The 24852-nt window shown below is 42.7% G+C and overlaps 1 protein-coding gene across 1 annotated transcript in view; it reads left to right on the forward strand.

The window, feature by feature from the left end:
• LRIG1 (leucine rich repeats and immunoglobulin like domains 1) overlaps positions 1 to 24852 on the forward strand; it is a 120660-nt gene that overhangs the window by 49187 nt on the left and 46621 nt on the right. The window contains exon 3 of the mRNA XM_049777110.1: positions 3387 to 3461. Within this exon, the coding sequence (XP_049633067.1) occupies positions 3387 to 3461 (75 nt within the window). The remainder of the gene's footprint in view (positions 1 to 3386; positions 3462 to 24852) is intronic.

Genomic DNA, 24852 nt, shown 5'->3' on the forward strand with positions numbered 1-24852 from the left:
GATAATGATTATTAGTAGTGAGGATCTTTTTGTTTTGTTTTATTTTCTGTTTTACATCTTGCTGAAGGAAAAAATCTTAACAGCCAAATGATGAAAGTTTGAGAGAGGGCTGAGCATGCCAAAGTCCAGGCTGACCTTGGAATGAAGTGGGAAAGCTTTACCTTCAGATACTTCTTAGAGCCTCATTTTCCTTACTTGAAGCTCTTACAAGTCCTGGACTAGATCAGTATTCATAGTCTGATACATTAGGACTGTACATGGTTCGATGTCATAGGAAAAGTTTCAATTAACTGAACAGACATTTCAGGAGGATTTGGAGGGAAAATGAGAAAAGAGAAGACCAGACAGCTCTAGATGCTCAAAGTTTTCCTCAGAGCTCTCCTGAATTCCTAAAGTTTCCTGATTAGCAGGAACTGTGCTCGACTTCCCGAAGGCCCTTTCCCTGAAGGCTTGGCTGTGCTATTTTTGACTGGGCTATTTCAGTCTGGCAAGGGGGTCCTGTCTCAGAGAGCGCTGAGCTACCATGCCTTCTGAGGATTACACTGCCTTTTCCATCAGGGACAGCAGACAGAGCCAGCAGTGGTAGAGCTGATAGACTAAGCTTTTGCTCACGGTTCTTTATAAGTAGAAATTATGTAGAAGTACTAGTAAGCTGTCTGTGTGGTTCTGCTTTGGGCTCCACTTGTTTTTTTGTAAATCAAGGAGCACTGATAGCTTTTTTAGGCCTGTGATTTCTGCCTAAATTTGACAAAGGGCTGCTGGTCCAGACAAGAAACATCTGATTATTTTTAGCTCTGCTCTACTGTACCTGTACACTCTGCTTCCAGCATTATTTTTCACAAGATTTGAAATAATTATTCCGATGCCCCCTTTTCATATTCATTTCATGATCCTTTTCTCTTTTCTGCATTCATTTAGGTCTGTGGAATTGGATGGACAGCTTGTGGAGTATGCCATAGGGCTGGCCAGAGACCCCAGCAAGGCTGGGCAGGGGCAGACTCAGTAAACATAACTTTTCCTATAAAGAAGTCTGTCCTCTGTGTGGGTTATAAAATCAAGTCTAGTCCTAAATGGATCCAAACACAGCTATCATGTTACCTAAAGGGTTCAAGCTTTTCTGACATGCTGGCCTTTGCTTCAGTTACTCTTTGAATTATATTCCAATTTGGGTTCCCTTCTAGTCTTGTCAATCTCTAATTGTGTCATTGGAGGCTAGTGACATAGACCAAAATTTCACCTGTAACACTTATTAAAAGTAGGAAACAGTAATGGTGCCTGGTATCACACCCCATTACAGTAAGTTACAAAATTTAAGTAGAGCTGTTGTAATGGTTATAAAGAGATAGAAGATAATGGATAATAACCTAGAACTCTGACCATTGCTGCTTACTGTTAGCCTTCATCAAAATATGCAACATCTCACTGTTCCCATCTCATTAAAATAGTGGGGAAGTCACAGACCTACCCTGAGAGAGTTTAAAGACAACTTCAAGTGGGTGGAGAGATTGGAGAAGGGTTTAGGGGCATGCCTGCCTACCTGCAGTTGGCTGGGATCTGAACCCCAGCACTGCCACATGGGATAATACCCAGCACCACAGGGTCAGAGCAGTACCACATCCTCAAACCTTCACATTAAACTGAGGATCACTGGGGAGAGACCCCTGGGCAACTTTTGGGAGTATATCTCCTGCCACCTCCCCAAATATTACTTTATATTTTATAAAGCCTTTAGCACTGTATTAACAGTAGCTGGTATATTTATGACTACCATTTTCTGTGTTTTAGAATAAGTCTTTCAAGAAATGAAAAGTTCACAGGCAAAACTGCCTTATTGGTAGTTGGTCCTCACCTTTGCTTGATAAAATCGGAGGGTTTCTTTTAGTAAGTAAGAAGGACACTGTGGCTCTATGAAAATATGTCAGTAGGAATTAAGAGTAGTGGCGTGCTTTCAGTGCCATGCTTCAATGGAAAGTGGTTCAGAGAAGGAGTGGAAGAGATAAAAGGTGAAGTAAAAACAATCTGATTTAGGGGGAAGCCAGATAAGAGACTGTTAAAGTAATTAATTTTCTACTTTAACACACGAACAAGGGCCCCTTAAGTGGAGAAAGGATTTGCCACGTGATAGGGATCTGCTTTCTCTTCCAGAGGCTTCCATCATGAAGTTATTGAAACAGATGCTCTAAGTCCACTGCCCAATAATTGCCTAGCTGCTTCTCTAACAGGCTTTGGCACCAGTGAAAGCCTGTGGAATAATAATTTTCCTTCTTTTTTCTATTCATTTCTATAAAAGAGGACCAATAACTAGATCATTTTGTTCAAAGAAACGCTAGTTGTACACTTATCTGAATACAGCCATCATTTCAGTGGCCTTGGCTTCAAATGGTAATAAGGTGCTCTGTGTAAGATATATCCTCTCTTTAAAAACAGAAAATAAATATAACCCACATTATCCCCTTGATTCTGCATGTCAGCTACATGTAGCCTGCCACCCAGCAGAAAACTAGATTACTGTGCATCTAGTGTCTTAAGGATTTTTGGTCTCACTTCAAAGTCACGTCTGATACTTGGATTCCCTTTCCAGATATGGAAGTACATGTCCATGTATGGAGGCTGAATCACAGAGCTGGAGGGTGAGGGACATAGCTAGCAAAGTGCATTTTTTGTTCTTGGGCTTCCCCTTCCAGGAAGAGTTTGTTCTGAATGTTGGAAATAGAGAACTCAAATGTTTGCTTGGAAAGGTAGCTTGAATAGCCTCCCTCGTCAAAAGATTTTTAAAAATGTCTCCATGTAGTAGTTTATGTAGACATTTATGACTGGAAAACATGCCGAGAAGTTCCATCAAAGAGGCCTCCACCTTAGATAACATTTGAGTTGAATTCCTTTATTATTTCATAGATCCTATCCTGGAATATCAAGTACATCTCAGGCTCCTCTGAACCACACATGTATTTTTGGTGTTGGGCTCTGAATCTACTGTGGGCACAATTTACTGCAATGAAGCTCAAAGGATGGCATTTCTTCCCCAGTCCTCTTCTGACTGTTTCAGCCAATAAGGGGAGCATTTGTAGGTCATGTTAGGTTGAAGGTGCTTTTATTCTGCACAGATCTTGGCCTGTTGTTAATTGTTTTGATTTTTGAGTTAGATGGAAACTCCTGTGAGACAGAAGAGATTCCCTGAGTGTGGATTACTAAGGTATGACAAGGAGTTAGCTTTTTGAAACCTTATCATTTCTCTTAAGAACCTGCTTTTAAATTCTGTATCTTTTATCAGCACTACAATATAATCCTACCATGGTCAACATAACACTGATTTAAAAAAAGTTCCATTGTATGTATCTGATTACAAACTACAAACTTAAGTGATTAATTTCTTGTTCTTGTTTCAGGATCCTCAGTAACAATGAGCTGACAGCTGTTCCATCCCTGGGTGCTGCATCCTCTCAAATCATCTCCCTCTTCCTGTAAGTGGTACCAACTGGGGGGCCTTGGGCACAGTAGCAAGGCTTTGATATTCTCTTACTGACATTTGGTGTCAGGAATACTTGTGGTCATGTGCTTGTTGGTCCAATTTACACCTATCTTTACATGGCTTTCATGATTATAATAAGTATTTAGCATACTTTTTGGAGGTTTGCAGAATGAAATTTCACCTGTCATTTGAAGAGAAAAATAATGTCCTGAGAGGTATATCAAACTGGATTTTTTTGCTTGTGGCGAGGCTGCAATTTTAGGGGCATCAACAAGAAAATGAATTGTGTGAATTATACAGCAAATAATACAGCAAACTCATTTAGTGACTGAATTTAGTGACTGTTTTAATTTTTTTTAGTGTGGGGGCCACACTTGGCAGAAGTATTCAGCCTTTTTACATACACATCTTCCCCAGCTTAATTGTTATGGTGTCTCTGCCAGCAGGACTAAAAGTGACCATGTGTGATCAGAGATTGAACCCAGGGCTCCTGCATGCAGTGCATGTGCTTGCCCACTGTACTATCTATTCAGCCCCCTTTCTGTAGTTCATTTTTAAAGCAAACTTATTCAGGTCTATGAAATTAAAACAATTAGTTTTCATTCAATGTTCAACAATAGGATCTCTGTTAATTATTATAGACAATACACTGGAAATGAGAAGGGTATAAAGGGATTTAAAGGAGAAGAAAAGGAGGAAGCCCTGAGGGTTGTTATGGTTTGAGCTAACCAGAACCTTTGCTTGGGAGTCAAACACCCTGAGTTTTAACACCCCACCCCTTTCCTTCAGTACTAAGGTGGGTTTTGCTTGGTTTCAACTTACTCAGAGGCCTTTCCAGTTAAACCAGCAGTGAGTCCGACAGTTTTCTCACCTGGATTTTATTGGCAGCTTGCTCAATAGAGCACATTCCCCTTTTAATGAATTTCTTATTTCCATGCCAGACCTGCATTTTTTGGAGAATGGGACTTGGTGATCACATCTGGTGGTGCTATGGCCTACCCTGACTCTGTTCAGGGATAACTTTTGGTAGGGCTTAAGCAACTATATGGGGTATTGAGATAGAACCTGGGTTGGCTACTTGCAACCTATCTAGACTACCTCTCCAGGTACCTCTCCAGCCCCAAACCTGCATATTTTCATTGGATTTTGACCTTGCTGGCATTACAACTCATTTTCTCACAGGAGCTATCATTTTAGCAGCACTGAGGTTCAGCAGGCAACACAGAGGATTTGGTGGGATGTCATTAGCAAAGGGGAAGTGGCTGGCCACAGGCCCTGTATTCAGGAGATACTCCTCCATCATTATTAACCATGGTCTTAGGCGGCTCAACCCTTTTCTGGACATCAATTATTTGGGAGAACTGCATGTGAGAACTATGGCCCAACTACATTTTGTAGACCTCATTTATAGGAGCTCTTCAAATATAAAATACTTGGAGAGAGAGTGTGAACTGGGCCTGGGAGCGGGGCAGCATATGCTTGAAACTCCTGGCATCAGGTATTCCACGATGTGTGTTTGATAGGTAATGGAGCCTCTGCCATCCTACCCCTTAAGGTCACAGAATTTGTGGCTTAGTCGTTTTCTCCTGTGAAGTGCGGGAATGAAAGGAGGCTGTAGCCTTTTATCCTGAGATGGACAGGCAGTGTGCCAGCAGCTGAAGGTGTTTGATGGCTTGTCATGTGTTAGCTGTGTTGTCTTTATCCAGGCCTTTTTAAGGGCATGATATTCCTTCCCGTGTACATAAAGTGAAGCATGGGGAAATGTCTTCTCCCTTTATTTTTTGGGTCACACCTAGCTCTGCTGCGAATGTGTTTGCATCCCTAAGCAAAACCTTAGTGGATCAGATAAGCTCTCACTGGGAATAAGCGGGAACACGAAGTGGACAAATATAAAATATGAAATAATGATACCACATGCAGTATGTGTGGGGTCAATACATCTCTGGCAAGAGTGTGACAAATTTTAATTTACAGGCAATGGAGTATATAAAGGGAAAAGAGGCAGTCATAACATGAAAAGAATGCAATGTACATTGTTTGATTTCAGAACAAATACACATAGCTTAGGGTGTTTAGTAACCTAGAATAGAATAGGTTTCAGTTAGAGGATAAAAGGAAGACAAAATTCTTACATATCAAAGAAGTTCCTGGCCCTAGGTGTTATTACTGATGTAAATTAAGGGATAGTAGGAATCTTGGTTTACTCCTGATAATAAATATTCTTAACCTGAGGGAAATAGTATTCTAGCTAGGGGCTAAGACCCACTTCCTATGATCTGGTAATAGAAAGAGAATAACACTAAAGAAAGGGATACAATAATTATACCTAGTGAAATAATCTAATTCTACACTGACCCAAACCTGTTTGCAAGCAGGTATTCAAAGTGACAGGGAGAGTTCCCAAGACAGAAATCATTTTGATTTGAAGCTCAAAAGCAGGGAGAGAAGACCATTGTCTTGAAGATGTTATCTTTTGACTTGGCCTTTGAAAGTGAGAAGGCTGACAGAAAGAGAGAGCTGGCTGGACTTTAAGTTGCAAATATGCTAAGCCAGCAGGGAACTTCTAGCAGCTTGTTTTGGTACTGAAATTCCTTTAATGACTGCAAGATAGCTAAGGCCGAATTTCTGTAGTGGCAAAAGAGACAAAATTCAAATAAAGAGAAAATGTAATGTCACAGCTGTGTTAAATTATAGCCAATAATCCACGCAAAGGGTCAATAATTGACTTCTCTGAACGGGCCTTTTGGCAGATAATTCTTGAGAGGAAAATTAGACACTGCACCAGGAAGGCAAAAGCCATGTCTGGTGCGTGTTTCCTTATGTGGGGGGTAACATAGCTCTGCTTGGGGGTTGGTCCTGGCAATACAATGTTAGAGACTGGATATGAGTTGGCTGTATATAAGGTAAATGCCTTAATTCTATATCATCTCTCCTGCCCCTTTGAATTTTTTTTTGAAGTTTCTTTTATTTTTATTAAAATTTTTTTTTGTTTATTTTTGGGCCACACCTGGCAGTGCTCAGGGGTTACTCCTGGTTCTCTGCTCAGAAATCACTCCTGGCAGGCTCCGGGGACCATATGGGATTCGAGGATTCGAACCTCCGTTGGTTCTTGGGTCGGCCGCTTACAAGGCAAATGACCTACCGCTGTGCTGTCTCTCCAGCCCCAGTTTCTTTTATTTTTAATTCCACTCCTACCCCTTCTAGTTATTGTGTTGATTATGGTCTGCACACATGTCTGGTGGTAGCGCTTGCCAGGAGTTGCACATCACATTATAAGCGGGGCTCTCAGTCATGGTTGTGGTTCTCTCCAGGGATTGCTATGGTGCTCACATTGCTCTGAAGAGGTCACACTTCTTTTCAGCTGTGGTCCTTGTTGGAGGTCACACCCTTTTTTATGGAATGAGCCACACTTGACATCAGGGAGTTGGAATTTTGGCACCTTTGATCACAGACAGCATAGCTACCTGAGTCAATCAGCAGAGCTGTGTAGACCATTCCAGGCACATGTTGGACACTTGGGATTTGAACTCCTAACCATGTTTGCTAGGCAGAAATACTAAACCACTGTATTATTTCTTCAGGCCTCTGGAATATTCTGGGCCTGTTACTTACAGTTCATGGAGTTGCACAGTCTCTCAATCCTACTGGGTCAGGTATTAAGGTCCCTCAGCTATTTATCCATTTGTTCAAGTTTAAGAAGCACTGAGATCACTCCCCTTGCTCCTCACAGTCTCTCAATCCTACTGGGTCAGGTATTAAGGTCCCTCAGCTATTTATCCATTTGTTCAAGTTTAAGAAGCAGTGAGATCACTCCCCTTGCTCCTCACTTGGTGGGAAAGGAAGGGCCACAGAGAAACATCTTTGCCATGAGAGTTTCAGAGTGGAGAGAGAAGTGGAACTAAGGTGTATACAATGCCCACCCACCCGTCGTTTCTTTCTCTACCATGTGCCCTGGGGGCAGGTTGTGCCAGAGACAGGCAGGGTCTCCAGCTTACCACAAGGCCTGTGGCACTTCGAATCACTCCTCCTTACTCTTCTGACTAAAAATAATTTCTGCTCTTTGGCCCAAGTGGTGGGGCTGGTTGGCCTTGTTCCTCAGATTCCATTAGACAGCATTAAAATATGTAAAGCAGAGGGAGAAAATGACTCCCTCCTGGTTTTGATTCACTTTGGAAAATACAGGTTAGAATTGGCAACCACCTCTTTGGCCTGAGCTGGTCTCTCACTGATTTGGTCGATGATTTCTCTTGAAGCTGCAGAAACTAAAGGATATTTATCTTTCTTTTCTCTGAGGGGTCCATGTTCCTGAGCTTGGACCAGATGCCTGAATTTAATGCCTACAAAGTTAGGTTGGCAGCAGGACATCTGGGCAACAGGAGGGTGGAACAAATTGCTGTCCTCCTATGTGCCTCCCTGTACTGCCCCCACCAAGCAGGCAAAGGGCAGGGGTGGGAATAATAATGAAGGCAGCAGAGAGTAGCCCTTTCCTTACCTGACCTGAGAAGGCAAAGTGCCAGGCATCTCATCCATTGACACTTAGAGTCATTTAGGCTCTCAAAAGCTTGTTTTGCTACTATGTCTGGGACTTTTCCAAATCACCAAGTTGAAGGGAGTCAGCATGTTCACAACAAGCGAGTTAGTGGGTAACTTTAGTGCCCTATAATGGGGCCCCAAGATTGTTTCAGGGTGATCTCATGAGGATTCATCTCTGTCACATGTGGGAAGCCCCTGATGCAGTGCTTGAAAATGTGGTGAGTTCATTAGCTCAATGGATATTGCGTTTATAGTTCTCCATTTCCAGATCAGTAGGGGATGAGAAAAATATGATGTAGGACCAGAGAGAAAGCACAAAGGTAGCATTGTTTGCCTTCCATGTAGCTGGCATGAGTTCGATTTCTGGCATAACGTGTGGTCTCTTGAGCACTGCCAGGAGTGGTTCCTGAGTGCAAAATCAGAAGTAATCCCTGAACACACTGGGTGTGGCCCCAAACAAACAAACAAGCAAGCAAAAAAACCAGACCCCTCAAACCCACAAAACCAAATTGTGTAGACTAGATGCTTAAATTCAGGGACTGAGGCTACCTAAATTCAAGCATCCAGGAGGAACCTTCTTTGCTGGTCTAGCTCAGATGGTCAGACCTGGGACAAGTTGCTTTTTGTCTCATTTGTTGTCACTTCCCGCTCCCACCCCCAGTTTTTCTGTTCCTCTGGGAACTGGAAATTGAGAGTAGAGTCAGGAGTTTCGCATAAAGGATACCCTGATGTCTCATAACTGCTGCTGAGCTAGTAGGTTTATGGTTTTTGGCCTAAACACCTATTAAGGACTTTTACCATGTAAGCTGAGTTTTCGTTGCTGTTTGGTTTCTTGTTTCCTGAGACCATTTCTGTCTGTCTTGCTTCTTGCTCACATGACAGTGTTCAAGGGCCCAGGCATCAGAGCCTTTCTTTCTGGGGCATGATTAGTGGGGCCTCTTTTGAATAAGGTTTCCTGTCTGGCTTTGATATCACTCATAGTTTCAAAAAAGTTTTCTAGCATTCGGGGAGCTGAAATCAGTAAAATTTCAGCTAGCTAATTCTCTGATGAAAGGACTCTAAATTTGATTAAAGTTTTTGTGAGGAGCAGATTTATTTGCATTATGTTCTGAGGGTAATACCCAAAACCATTTGTTCTTAATAACAAAATATCATAAATTCAAGGAAACGCTTTTAAGCAGAATTGGGATGGAATGGGGGGTGGTGGGGGTGGTAAATCTGATTTAAAAATTTTTCTCAGAAAAAAATATTTGTGAAAAAATATATTTGTGAAGTGGAAGCAAAAATCTGCTCCTGTATTTTCACATTTGAGGTTTTTATTTTGTTTTTAAATTTGAAGTCTAGAAAACTCATGTTACCATTCCCACAGCAACTGTAATTTTGTCTCATGCTTAAGTGACTTCTCAGTTGAAGGAAAATTGTCTCTTTTCCTGGGTCTTACCGAACATGCATCATTGGAAGGTAGATTTCACTGGAAATGGCTGAATGTTTTCAGTGCTGTGTGTGAAAGAACTTGCTGTGAAATTGATGTCAGTGTGTCAGCTGGTGGCTCACATTCCTGCCGTCGGCTGCAGCATGTTCCCCTGTGGCCTGTAACTGCCTGTGTAACTTCTTTTCTGTTCTATGGGATGTTTTTGTCCTTGTGCCTTTACCATGCCCTGTCCTTCTTTTACCCCCCCCCCCCGCCTCCTTAGCTTCATCTTGTATTTCAAAACATGTTGAAATGCCTCTTCTAATCTTGAACAAAAATAACTTTGAAAACCATTTTTTTTTTTTTTGGTTTTTGGGCCACACCCGGCATTGCTCAGGGGTTACTCCTGGCTGTCTGCTCAGAAATAGCTCCTGGCAGGCACGGGGGACCATATGGGACACCGGGATTCGAACCAACCACCTTTGGTCCTAGATCGGCTGCTTGCAAGGCAAACGCCGCTGTGCTATCTCTCCGGGCCCTGAAAACCATTTTTATTGAAATAAAACTGACAAGAAAAGCTCACCATTTGGACCACTTTAAAATATGCAATTTGGTGGTAATTTTTTATGCATTCTCAATGTTGTGCCACTATTCACACTAATATGGAACATGTTCTTGATGCTAACACTGAACGCCATGGGCTTTTAGCAGTTTCTTGACCCCCTGTTCCCCCTCCCCTACAGTCATTAATCTGAAATTATTTTTTTTTTGAGGAAATACTTTTTAACACATGTTAAATAAACCTGGGAAAAGTATTTAAACTAATTTATCTGGACCAGACAGAGAGCTCAAAGGATTGAGCTCACCCTGAGAGCAGCCCCTGAGCACTGCAGAGTGTGGTTTTCAAACTATAAACAAATGAATTTATTTATTCATGTGAATTAACAAAGATAAGGATGCTCATTGCATGAGTCTTCTTTTTTTTCTTTTTTTTTGGGGGGGGGCAAACCTGGTGATGCCTAGGGGTTACTCCTGGTTTTGTATTCAGATATCACTCCTGACTTGGGGGAGCTATGGGACGCCAAGGGATTGAATTGTGGTCTGTCCTAGGTTAGCACGTGCAAGGCAGACACCCTACTGCTTGTGCCACCGCTCCGGCCCCGTTGTATGAGTCTTAAATAGGATAACAAAAAGTAAGCTGTTGAGTAAAAAATAGCTTTAATATTTAATTCACTGTACTAATGTTTTATTTGTGTATTAAATTATTTACACACACAAAAGGGGAAAAATGAACAAGAAAGGCTCAAAATGCGAGTAATTTGAATATAAAATATCAATGGTGGGCTTAATTGCAGTCATATATTTTGCTGTGACCTTTTAGCTAAAGAAAATTTGATTACATAAAAGGGATGGTATATTTACCATTTCTTACTGTAAAACCTGGAAATAATGAAACCTGGTGTCCTGACTGTGACCCCTCTCAATGAGTGGAAGCATCCCTGGTTGGAGTGGAGAAAGCCTGAGGCCCTGAAGGATGGAGCACTTCTTGGCTGGGTCTGCTGGTGAAATATAATCAATAGCAGTACTTAGACTCTTTCTGTGCCTAGTAAGCTGGCTAAAAGAGAGAGCCCAAATCAATCTTCTTTACAGGCTTGTTAAATGTGAAGATCAATTCACATAAAAATGTAATTAAAGACCAAGCAGTAGGGGGAGTGGGGTGAGTGATGGTCTGGTGGCTGCTGCTTAGGATTAAGAGGAATGGAATGAAGATTCCTGCAAGGACCCAACCAGGATATCTGGGGGAGAATGACCCATAATTTCAGCAGATTCTGTGTAGCTTCAGGACCTGGGGTAAGTCTTTCAATACTTGGGTTTAAAAGGTGAAATTGGTGCCGGAGAAATAGCACAGTGGTAGGGTATTTGCCTTACACGCAGCATTGTACGCAGGATGACTGGTGGTTCGATTCTCAGCATCCCATACAGTTCCCTGAGCCAGGAGTGATATCTGAGTGCAGAGCGAGGAGTAACCCCTGAACGCCGACAGGTTTGACTCAAAACCAGATAAATAAGCAGATATAAGAAAGTACATTAAAGGGGCTATAGAGATAGTATGGAGGTAGGGCATTTACCTTGCATGCAGAAGGACAGTGGTTCAAATCCTGGCCTCCCATATGGTCCCTGAGCCTGGCAGGAGCGATTTCTGAGCACAGAGCCAGGAATAACTACTGAGCGCTATGTGTGTGACCCAAAAACCAAAAACATAAATAAATAAATAAATAAATAAATAAATAAATAAATAAATAAATAAGTAAGTAAGTAAAGGAAGAAAGAAAATACATTAAAAAATTGGCCTGTATTTTGAGGATAGCCTACCTCCTGTCTTTCTTTTTATTTAACTGCCCTTTAGTCTTACTGGATCACATGAAAGAAGGCTCCCATCCATAGACATAATAGAAAATGGATGTTAAAATCTTTTTTCACACCCTGTGTTGATCCCTGGAAGTATGCGACTATAGTTTGTCTTCACAAGTTAAATAGTAATCTTGTATGGTGAAGCTATTTAGCAGCAGATGTGTGTCTGGACCTGTAGGGGCTCTAATGTGAGTGCAAAGTGAGTTTGCTGCTTCATGGTAGGTAAGTGATTGTTATTCTTCCTATGGCAGAACTATCTGCTTTTTTTTTTTTTTTTTTTGGTCACCCTGGGCGGTGCTCAGGGGTTGCTCCTGGCAGGCACGGGGACCATATGGGGATGCTGGGATTCAAACCACCATTGGTCTTGGGTCAGCCGCTTGCAAGACAAACACCCTACTGTTGTGCTATCTCTCCGGCCCCTACCATCCAGTAATTATTATCAGGTTGAGAGAGGACTGAGTCTGCAAAGCAGAACGTTTAGCAATGGATAAATCTTCCCCTGGCCTCCCAAACTGGTGCACTCTGTATAGGGCCTAGTTTTGTCTTGCTGTTGTAGAAAAATCAACTCATGAAGTAATTGAAGCAAATGTAAACCTTGCCTTGGATGTGGTTTCTTATTTCATCAGGTCTTTATGTACATATTCTCATCAAAAATTAATGAAACACTTGAAATAGAAATTATGAGTCAAGTTGTGAGACTAAAATGTAGAAACTTTATATATATACATATATATAAACTTTATGTGTATATATACACATTTATATACATATATATAAAACTTTAGGGGCCTGAGAGATAGCATGGAGATAGGGCATTTGCCTTGCATGCAGAGAGACGGTGGTTCGAATCCTGGCATCCCATATGGTCCTCGAGCCTGCCAGGAGCGATTTTTGAGCATAGAGCCAGGCATAACCCCGGAGCACTGCCTGGTGTGACCCAAAAACCAAAACCAAAACCAAACAAAACACTTTATATATACATATATTAAAGTTGTTTCAATAGTATTAAAATTCATGGTATCAGTTTTCAAAATAAGTACACCCACCATTACCAGTGTGTTCTTAACCTTCCAAGTGTCCCTATGTCACCTCTAGTATGATCTTCCCTCCACCATTAATTAATTTTAGAATCTGAGACCAAGGGTGTGCCATTGTGTATCTATTTTCTTATTTTGTCTCTCTGTAACCCATAGATAAGTGAGATTAGTATTTTGTTCTCTGATTAACTTAACATGATGTCCTCTAGTTCATTTTGTAATGCCGTGAACTGTCCGCTCTCATCATTTTTATAGCTGCATCATACTTTACCACAATTTCTTTCTTCATTCACTTGTTGTCTAACATTTGAATCATTTTTATATCCTACCTCATGGTTAACACTACAATAAATACAGTAATACTTACTTTTTTTTTTTCAAATTAATGTTGCAGTATTTTGGAGATAGATGTCAAGATTATATGGGAGTTCTAGTCTTACTTTTTGGGGAAGTCTCCATACAGCCTTTCATAGAGGCTGCACATCCCCACTAATAGTGAATAGGGTTCTTTTTTTTTACCATCACGCTGCGAACACGTTGTTTCAGTCCTCTTTTTATGCCATTCTCAGGACTGTGAGGTGATACCTCATTTTGATTTTAATTTTAATTTCAATTTCCCTAGTAAGTGATAAGGGACTATTTCAGGTGCCTAATAGCCATCCAAATGTCATCTTTGGGGAAGTGTCTCTTCATCTTTTCAATTTTATTTGATGGGGTTTTTGGACTTGTGTTGTGAGCTTTGTGTGTACATATATTTTCTCCATTAAGTAGGGCTTCTTTATATTTAGCCTAAGTTTCTTTTGCTATCAAAACCTTTTTAATTTGATATAGTTGACTCATTTGTTTTTGTTACCTTTGCATCCATAGTCAAACTATAGAAGACACCTCTGAGATATATATACTGCTGAATTATGCCTATATTTTTTCCTCAGTGAATCGTTTGGATTTTGGTCCTTAATTCATTTGGAGTTAACTTTTATGTGTGATTTGACATACCATTTCAGTTTCAGCTATTTTACATGTGACTACTCTCAGACCAATGGGACAGACTTGCAAGCCCATGGATAGCAATTTAATTTGTTAGATTTGATTGGACAGTTAATCTGGACACATGAAGCAGAACAAGGAGAGTCTTTTCAACAAATGATACTGGAAAAAAATAGAAACTTTTAAAAATCTAGTTGTAATTAGAAAGCCCCTAGGTGAGCACAGATAAATGTCTTTGTTTCTTGAGCAATCTCTGACCAGTTGGGCTCTCTGCCACTATAGGGCAGAAGCTGTGACCATAGTCAAAACAGAGACCCATAAAACTGTCAGACGTTTGATGATTTTCTTTTGGATCTTTAGAGATGTACTCACTTTCTGCCTGGTATGCCTGTGTTTTGTTGGTGTGAACTGAATCTTTCTTCTGAATTACACATCACCACCCATTCCTGCTCATCCCTATGAGTCTCACACTGGCCCTGGAAAGCTTACAGGGACTCTGACAGCTGTCCCAGCAGAGGTTGCCACCACACAACTTGAATTGCTCCCAGGTGATGATGGCTACCCTCCTTTGAGACTCTCTCATTGGACTTGAGGTGGGATTATGGGAGCTTTAGGTTTATGAATTGAGTCCTTATCAAGCTCCTTAGTTTTTGAGGGGCAAGAGATTATTGAGGTAACTTTTTTTTTTTTTTGGTTTTTCGGGCCACACCTGTTTGATGCTCAGGGGTTACTCCTGGCTAAGTGCTCAGAAATTGCCCCTGGTTTGGGGGGACCATATGGGACGCCGGGGGATCGAACCGTGGTCCTTCCTTGGCTAGCGTTTGCAAGGCAGATACCTTACCTCTAGCGCCACCTCACCGCCTAGAGGTAACTTCTTGAGGAGAACTTTGGATATATTTTTTCTTTTTGATAGGGGCATGTCTAGCAGTGCTTGAGTCAGCTCGGTATGCTGAGATTCAGACATCACCTTCCACATGCAAATCTTTTTTTTTTTTTTTTTTTTGTTTATAACATTTTTTTTTATAATTTTTTTATTTTGAATTATGAGAACAAAAGATGCAAAGAAGGAGGATAAGGTAAAGTTACAGTGGAAGGACAATCACCCATAACATAATTCTCAGAAGAAGTCCCCTTGCTGATATCTTAACTTTGAACTTTCACCAAAGAAAGTCAAGATAAATAAAACAGAATCCATGTGCAATTACTTTGTCCCTCAAGTTCCCAGATTGTAGCACATTATAATATTTCTTAACAGCACACAAGGCAATCTAAAGCCATCAAACTTACGTAACTCCTTAAACATTAGAGGCATAGTATTTTTTACATTTCCATGTACATGCATATTAGCTTAAGTTAACCTCAAATTTTAAGTGGGTGTGTTTTAAGGATTAGAGTCAAAGGAGCACAGTAAAAACGGTGTTAGAGTGGCAATTGTTGTTTGCATAGGCCCACCAAAATATGAGAGGCATGGAAAGGAATAACCTTGGCCTAAATAGAAAGAGATCCTACCCCTGAAGTTTCCTGGCATAAGACCAGCTCTAGGCCTCAGGCAAGTTATCGTTCGATCCAAGACATTGTCCACATTGTCCGTAGCGCCAACACACTTATCACACAGTCTCTGTTGTTGGTCTCATGTTTCTGTATTAAAGATTCTGGAATCTGCATGTCCTACATTGAAGTCATGATGTGGAGTGCCTTCTCGTTTCACCTCACCATGAAAGGGCAATGTAGGAAGCCCTGTCCTGTAAGCAGGTTGTTGTTGTTAAGTCTTCTCAGTGTTAAGGGAAGTCTCTTTTGAGCAGGACGATGTCTGATCAGTGGTAGGGTCTTCCGTGGTAGAGGATTGCTTCCAGGTGATGTTATAGACAAACCTCACCATTAAGGGGCAATACAGCAAGCCCTGTCCAGTAAGCAGGTCATTGTTCTTGTTGTCTTCTCAGTGTTAAGGGGTGTCTCTTTTGAGTAGATCGATGTCAGAGCAGCTATAGGGTCTTCCCTGGTACAGCAATGCCTCCGGGTGATGTTATATACAACCTTGGATGTTTTGTAAATGTCTTCTGTAGATCAAGGGGTAAATGGAGAATGCCCATTCTTCTGAGGCCTGTGCCAGGTCTTTATGTCAATGTTCAGGGTGTAAGGTCTCATTGCACTACAAGATTTGTGTGTTCCTATTTCTATTAGATAAGAACTTATTGGTATGTATAGTATTTTCCCATGTTAGTGTGCCTACGCAAACAAGATATAAAGCCACGTGGTGCTATCAGATATATGGGGGCGTAAGAACATTTCCAACAAGACCCATGACTTGGTTCAAACATAAGTATTAAACTGAGGGATTCTTACACACCAAATTCCATATTGAGCAGTTCACAAAGAGAAGATAAAAAACATGGGGGGATCATCACTGTATAAGAAAGTATTTAGCAAAAGTTATAGCCGTCAAAGAAAACACCCATAAAACCACATGCAAATCTTAAGCTCAGCCTCAGACCCTGGGGTCTGTGGTATTTGTTTGGGATGGTAGGATCCAAAAGCCTTGGTAAGGTATTTTATTTCTGAGGAGGGAGCTGGGATGGTGGGCACCGCTGAGCACACAAACCTGGTTGCATCTGAAGTCCACAGCTTTTAGGTATGTCTCATTCTAATTTTCGTTTAGCTGGTGGTCTAGCAAATCTCCCTGATGGACCTTTAACCAGGTGTTGTAGACATGGGAGCCTCAGAACAAGAGGTTATTACCTCACTGTAAGGATTTCAGCAGGGGCTCCACTTACAGCCCTGCCTCCCTGGGCTGGAGGAGCCAGCACTGAGTTAAGTTTAACACCATTTATCTTCCTGCTGATTATCAGAGACTATTATCAGATATATCTTTGACCTCACCAGAGACTTCAATGGAGCCTCTTTGTTCCAGGTGGAAGTTAAAAGGAGTATCTTGATAGCACTTCTCCTGCTGTAAAAGGGGAATTAAAATTCTGAGCCTACCCTGACCCAACCTGCATTGCTGATGACACACATGACCCACTTATTTTTTCTTGCCCACCCCAACATGCACACAACCTCAGAGGAAGAAAATTGAGGCACCTGGAGAAAGCCTCATGGTGCATGGGGTGGCTACTGTCCACCTTGTGAAGCTGCTGGCCACTGCCCAGTGAAACACTGTGAATTGTCCCCACTCTCCACCTCTTTCTGCCAGAAAAGCACTTTCTGTCCACGACCACAACCAGCAGTGATCCAAGTAAGGACTTAGACTAGGGGATACTGATGTCACTATTGGGGTGCAGGATAGATTCCTAAAGTGACATTGGAGCTGAACCCCGTCCCTCCCTACAAGGGAGTTCAAGTTGCACATTTCCGCTGAGCACTCTCCATGCATTGCCAGTATGGTGGGTGCCTGAAATCGGAGTAGCAGAACAAAGCCATCCAGTGAAAGAGCTGGGCTCTGACTCTCCCTGGCCATCCCTCTAGCAGCCTGTATGAGGTCAAACAGGCTTCTTTGGGAAGGCAGAGCAGGCTGCATACTACCACCAAGCCCCAAAATAGAAAATCAAACACCCAATTAAAAAAAAAAAAAAAAAAGCTCTCTATCCCGGAAACTTCCCAGGCATTTTGCTGAGCAGACTGTCTCTTGTCCTGGCTCTTCACTGGGAAAGGGGCTGCTGTGGCTCTGCCAAGAGCCTGCCAAGTCATACACAGTCATGACTTGTCATTTTCCTTCTCCTTTTCCTTTCTTTCCCTCCTCTTTTCTTTGTAAGTGGGGGTGGTGAAACTCGCCAGATGAGTGGTACATCTGCAAGTCATTTGCTGGGAAGCTAAAGTGAACACCAGCTGTGGGGTCTGGGGAGCAGAGAAGGGAGGGGGGGAGTGGGCTAGAAGAGGAACTTGCTCTTGGAGGTCACTTGCTGCCTTTGGGGGAATTCAGATTTGATTGAAGCTTGGTTGTTGAGAGTTGGCTTTGTTGGGTATTTGCTTTCCATTGGTACTCTGCATTCCTCCACCGCACTATCATTCTTTTCAATGACCATGTCAATTTAAAAAGTAGTCTGAGACCCAGTGGGAATTAACTGCTGATTAAGCATGGAGGGTCTGGGGGTGGTGGGTGCTGAAACTCCTCCTAGGTTCCAAGAACAGAACCGGAAAGCCGAGCTGCTGTGTTGATTGCACAATAGCCCATGTGAAAGGAGCTGCTCCTGCCCATATCAATAGTCTCCTTCCAACTGGGACCATTTCCTGCTCCTCCTCCCCCTGGACCACTTCCTGCAGGTGGCTTCTGTAATCCACTTACCAACGGGGGGAAGCCTCAGCTGCTTGTGCATCTAATCCGAAAATGGCTGGCTTGACTTTGACCTTGTGAAAGAAGGCTGGGCCTATTGTGTCTGCTCACACCTGGGAGCCATTTTCAGCTTTTGTAGCCCAAGTGGAAGAAATGTGTTTGCATTTATGCCTGGCCCTCCCTTCAGAAGGCCTGTTTTGTTGGTCTTTGCAGAGAAAATATTAGATTCTCCCTACTTGTTCAAAGACGAGGGTGTTTAAAGATAGTTTACTCATTATATTATTGAGTCATACCAAAATCAAAGTCATACCAAATCAACAGAGATATTTGAGTGTGTGTGGGATTGTTGGTGTTTTTGATAGTCACCAAATCGCCAAAAGGTTCACAGCTGGTTCAGCTTCTCGAGATGAAAATGAGGAACTGGGCCCGGAGAGATAGCATGGAGGTAAGGCGTTTGCCTTTCATGCAGAAGGTCATCGGTTCAAATCCCGGCGTCCCATATGGTCCCCCGTGCCTGCCAGGAGCAATTTCTGAGCATGGAGCCAGGAGTAACCCCTGAGCACTGCCGGGTGTGACCCAAAAACCACAAAAAAAAAAAAAAAAAAAAAAAGAAAATGAGGAACTATCAACACTGAGGTTGCTAGGTATTGCCTTCCAATCCCAAGAGCCAGTCACAAGATATGTCATTAAGCCCATGTTACAGATGAGACATGCGGGCCAGACACAGAGAAGTCAAGAGGTCTGCCTGTGATCAAATAGGAAGGCCTTTTTTTTTGGTGTTTTGGGTCACCCCGAAGCACTCAGGGGTTATTCCTGGCTTTATGCTCAGAAGTCGCTCCTGGCAGGCTCGGGGGTTTATATGGATGTCGAGATTCAGACTTGGGTCCGTTCCTTACCACTGTGTTATTGCCCTGGCCCCAGAAGAAGGCCTTGTGCCATTTTCCTCTTCCTTTGGAGCTCAAAGCACAGGTGGTTGCATGTGGTCTGGGAACTTGTGAGGGTGGAAATGGTAAATTTCAAATGGGACCTCAAACTGTGAGGAGTGTGGCAACAGGCATCCTCATCTCAGTAGTGATGGCCTCAGGTGAACTTCTTCAGGTAGTCTTCCACATGATGTTAATTAATTAACTGGTGCAGAGTAACAGGAAGTTTTCCTTCTGTCCTGAAGATTAGGCTCATTGGCCCCCTGCTCATGCTCACCAGTTAGTTATCCTGAACTGATTAGCCATCCATCTGCTCAAGGCAGTGAGGAAGGCAGCCTCAGTGGGTCTCTTCAGAATCCAGACTTCTTGATTGCTCCAGCAGCTTCTCAGAATGTATCTCAAAGACATCACTTTAAGGCAAATTCCTCTGCAGTTTCCTCACTTCCTGGCAACCTTTCAAACCCAAACAGCTAAGATAAAAGTGCCAATTTGTGATTATTTCTTCCCAGCTCCTTTCCACTGTGAGATGAAAGTTTGTTGGGAAGGATTCAGGGATGTAAGGTACACCCGTGTCACTCCTGGGTGTCTCCTATAGGATCCCTGGTCTTTACCCATCAAATCTTATAATGTCTTTGGGAGCTTGGGAACATTTTCCTCATTGGAGATGGCTGCTACGGAGAAAAAGGTGAGTGTGTCTTGCTTTGCTTTCCATATTCCTGATTTCTGGAGAGGAGACAGTTGGCCTAGTGGTGAAGCAAAGACTTGTTTTTTATCCTGCATTTGTGGCCTCTGCCATATTCTACCCAGCTTTCCCATACTCTTGGGGCTTCAGTTTCTTGCATGGATATTGGTCAATGCTGGAGTGGTGGTTCTAAAGTGTGTTTCGGTGCTCTGTGTGAACAGTGGTGCCTGGAAAGTGGTACACTGACCTCTTTCCATCGGCACCTCTGGTGGAGGCAGAGCTAGTCCTGCTTTTCTGCAGATTGAGGCACTTTGGGGTGTGGGACTGAGTGGGCCAGAGCTTGTGTAAGTCCCCAAGAACCAAAGCGTATTTGCAGAAACATGCCAGGGTTCACTCTTCTGTGAACTTGTTGAAATACTTACATAATAGCTGTGTGAGAGAGATAGTAAGGTTGGAGGAGAGGGGTGAAAAGCTTAGCTTATTTTTATTGGTGAATTAATTCCTGATGGGGAGCTGTTGAATGCAGCCATAAAGTTGATGCCCGTTCCTTTTTTTTTTTTTTTTTTTAAACATTGCTCTTTTCCTTTTCTCTCCCTGGGCAGATGCAATACACAGCCAAACACTCAACTGAGAGTTTTTATGGTTGGCTGTGCACTAGAGGGACCTAGCAGCTTTGAAAAATTAACATGAGCATGCCACCTTCCAGGCTGATTCAGTCAAAGCCTTGAGTTAGGGGGTTAGTGGGAGGTTTAGGCACTGGGCAGAGGCATTTGTGTGTATATTTAAAGCTCTTTAGGTTATTTCAGCACATACTCCAAAGCCTGAATGAGCCCCAAGCTGGAAAATTATGAGCATAGAGAACTGTCCTTTTCCTTCTCTATCCTATTGATTAAATATCCAACCATCTGCTTGTCCAGGTTTCCCTTCCGCCATTTCCTTTTTTCTCCAGGTGGAGAGGAACTAAATACTAAGCCTGTTCTTCAATTAAGCATTTGTGCTTCTGGGGATTTCTATTAGAGGTTTTAGTTACCTCTTTCACCTCTGATGCTGGAAGATGCTGTGAAATTAAAATGAGGGACCTGCTTTTACCTTTTGTGGTGTTTGGGGCGGGTATTTGCTCTGCTTAAACAGACAGCCTCATTGGGCAATCACAGAACCTCACTGTGGATTTGCTACCTAATCTGGACATTTCTTTGCCCTGAAAGCTGGCCACCTGTCTCACTTACATCTACCTGTAAATCAGAAAAAATCTATTGTAATGGTGGAGAAAAAACAGCCCTCTGTATAGTAAAGTTATAGGCAAAAAACCTAAGTCTGGTCTAATTTAAAACCTTTGTTTTCAGAATTTAAAAAGTAAGACTACTCAGCTTTTCTTTTTTTGTTTTTGTTTTTGGGGCCACACCCATTTGATGCTCAGGGGTTACTCGTGGCTAAGCGCTCAGAAATTGCCCCTGGCTTGGCGGTACCATATGGGACGCCGGGGGATCGAACTGAGGTAGACACCTTACCTCTAGCGCCACCTCACTGGTCCCTCAGCTTTTCTTTTAAAAGCTGTGGGAATACAGATGGAAATATTGGCACTGTGAAGAATGCAGGTGTCCTGGTCAGCACAAATGTTGCAGAAACCTAGTATTGGAACTGAGTTTGGATACTTGTAACATGGGGTTATGTGAGCTTTAGTTATCACTTGATGTTTAAGTGAAGTCACAAAGAGTAACTTTGACTTCAAAAATGGCAAAATAGACTCTTTAGATATTTTTTTCTCTTTTAAAATTTAATAAATTAGATTTATTTTTTTGGATTTTGGGCCACTCCTGGCGACACTCATGTGTTACTCCTGGCAGGCTCAGGGGATATCGAGAACCGAACCCGTGTCTGTCCGGTGTCAGCTGCTTGCAAGTTAAATACCCTGCTGTTGTTCTATTGCTCTGGCCCCCTCCTTAAACATTTTAGAGTGTGGCATTTTCTCCAGATCTCTGGCAGTTTTTCTAAGTGGAAAATCAGCGGTTTTATCAGTGTGCTGGCTGGTGAAGTGAAGTGTTGCTGTGAGGACTGGCCTTTCCAGGTGTCCCCTCTCTAGGCTTTGCCAACAACAGTGATAAACCCTTTCACCACCTCATGACCAGGCTGACCCTGTTCCCCATCTCTTTCTCACTAGTGTATGCTAACAAGAGTTTCAATATGGTAATTCTCCAGCAATGGTGTGGCTCCAAGAAAGAGCCTGCTGCATGTCTTCACTTTCCCTTATTCCTGAAAAAGAGCTCTGCCTCCCAAGAGATTGAGTGACTACCCAGGAAAACAAATTCAGAAAACAAAATGTGCACTATGGATGGACATGATTGGATTCGTTTCCTGGATGAGGGCAAAGTTCATCTTTCCCTGTCTCAGTAGCCTTCTGGATCACCTTTGGGAAAAGAAAGCTAGGAGGCTGAGCAGCTGGCACCTTGCTGCCTTCCCTTGCTCTGCCTCCACCCACCCTCGGGCTGCTGTGGTGTCAGTGCATTAAGATAACCCTCAGGTGATCTTTGCTTGTTCCTGGGTGGGATGATATTAAGTGGACTTACCTCTTGAAAGGAGAGGCCCTTATCTGCTTTTCAGAATGTCCTTCCACAAGGCACAGCCTATATGACCACTGCGGCCAGTCTGCATTAAGGGTTGCTGGTGCCCTGGAATGGTGAGGAAGCCCCCTCCCTTGCATTGCTAGTCTGCCATTTGCTGACCCTGACTCTACTGAGACCCTTTTACAGGATCTTTTTCTAACTCTTTGGACTTCTGTCTTTCATCTGTAAGGAAAAGGACACTCTAGGATGCCAGCATGGCATTTTGTGCTCATTAAACCACATTCCAGTGAGGCCCAGTAGCACACATGTTAAAGAGGGTCAGGATACACATGGCATCTGGGATCAGAGCTAGTCTATGCTCTTTAGAACATGTGTTCATTTAGTTGAGAATTCCTGTTGTGAGTGCCCCACCAATTGTGAGTCTAAGGCTTGTGATAGGGTCTTAGATGCTGGTGAAATTGTGTTTGGGGCCAGAGTTTAGTATCCCCATGGGGCTTGCTCTCCCTGAGACTGAAGATTTTCCTCCATAGGCAACCCATACTCCTGATCCCTTCCTTTCCTCCCCACCATACTTTCAAGAGAATTCTGGTTCCATACCTTTCAGGGCAGTTATTGACAATTGTATCAGTATTTGGTGAAGAGATAATAGCAGGATACCTTCATGTTAAAATCTGCCTTGCACCTCACGCTCAACTGCACAGAATGAAAGTTTGCTCAGATTATATCTCTGGATTCTATACCATGTCCATATTACCACTTTATTCTGAACTGACTGTTCCTCTCCCAATCCTCCTTTACCCACACAGCACAGTGTCACATTCCCTTCTGACACAGAGCTCATTCCTTTACCATCTCCTTAATTGTTTGGGAATTGAAGCATGAGAGTCAGAGGGGTTACCATATGGTGGTCAGATTGTTCCGTGGCTTACAAATTTGAAGGAATACACAAAGGACTAAATAAATAGGTCTTTCTGAGAAGATGATTGTGGAGTATCATGCAAAAGGTTTTAAACATTTAATATCAAAGTGAAAGGACAGGGCTTGGAACAGTGGCGCAGGGTAGGGCGTTGGCTGACCTAGGACAGACCATGGTTCAATCCCCCGGAGTCCCAAATGTTCCCCCCAAGCCAGGAGTGATTTCTGATCGCATAGCGGGGAGTAACCCCTGAGTGTCACCAGGTGTGCCCCCCCATAAAAGTGAAAGGACAGCTGACTACAGGAAGTGTTCATTGGGGGTACCTCAGTAATATTGTTATTTTTAGTATAGAGAGTTGGGATTATTTCCAAGAACTGGAGTACTCATCTTCACAGTTGTTGTAACTAATAAAGGCTATTGGTATTGTAAAATTAAATAAAATTAAACAGAAAGTCTACGATAGTATGTTTCATTATAGCAAGAAAGCTGAAACCTATGGTTCCAAGAAACAAATGGGTGAGTGTTCTGTCTGCACCCAGATTGGGAAAGACAAGAAATGGCAGCTGAAAACCTGGCTTTGATATTGTCATGGATATTATCTTCTTGAGGAGAAAAGGGATTGCATTAAATAAAGGAACTCTTAATTCTGCTCAGAGACCTTCTCAACCCCCCACAGTGCACCCACATCAAATGTGCAGACTTGGGAGATGGCGTGGTAAGAGATATCCTAAATCATATGATTAGGAGATCAGTAGTGCCCCTGATGGAGCAGGAAGTGACCTGGTTTTATTTTTGAAGGCACATCAGTGGTATAGTTCCCCAAAGTGGGGAGGATCTAGTTTTAGAGGCCACAGCCAAGTGCTGAAACAGCTTCCTCCCCTGCTGAATTGTAGTGCTGCCAGGAACTGGCAGGGGAGCAGAGAGAAGGTGCCAGTGGCCAGCAGCGCCTTTAGTGAGTCTCGAGGGACCCCAACCCATCTATGTCATCCTAGCCACAGGCCATCTGATACAGCTTCTTATGCTCCTGTCCTTCTAAAGAGCAACACAATCTAGCTAGCTTGGTGTGTTGTCTACCCAAACCTGAGCCAGACCTTCAGTGAATCTGATTATGGGGCCTCTTTGGCATGGCAGTTTTCTGCTACTGCCTGGAGAATGCCCAGAGGGCCAGAGCATTGCCTGCAGCAACCTGAATTTAATGCCCATGTCACGCTCTTGATCCCTAGAACCTTTTCTCTATTCGGTAAGTTTACTGCAGCTCACAAATGCGGCTAATTCAGTCTGCATACTGTTGTCTTCAGCAAACCCTTTTGTTTTAGCGTATGGCAAAGGAAATAGGACTACTCACTCATACTTATTTAGGAACCGCATGAGTAATATTAAATATAAATGACCAAAAAAAAAAAAAAAGAATGGTGTGGACTGGGGCCAGGTCTGGCTTTACCCTGCAGGAATATGATAAGGGCCTCAAGGTATGATATAGTGGACAGAGAAGAGGAGCCCTGGTGGTATTTATTGCTGAGAAATACTTTTCCCACCCCTGAGGCAGTTCTGTGAAACGAGTTTGGAGCATGGAGTATAGATTCATGCCTGGGCCCCAGAACCAGCTGTGTTGCTTTCTATGTTGCCCTTCCTGTGCCTCAGTATCCCCCCTATA

This window comes from Suncus etruscus, chromosome 7 (genome assembly GCF_024139225.1).
Source record: "Suncus etruscus isolate mSunEtr1 chromosome 7, mSunEtr1.pri.cur, whole genome shotgun sequence".
Classification (NCBI taxonomy): domain Eukaryota; kingdom Metazoa; phylum Chordata; class Mammalia; order Eulipotyphla; family Soricidae; genus Suncus; species Suncus etruscus.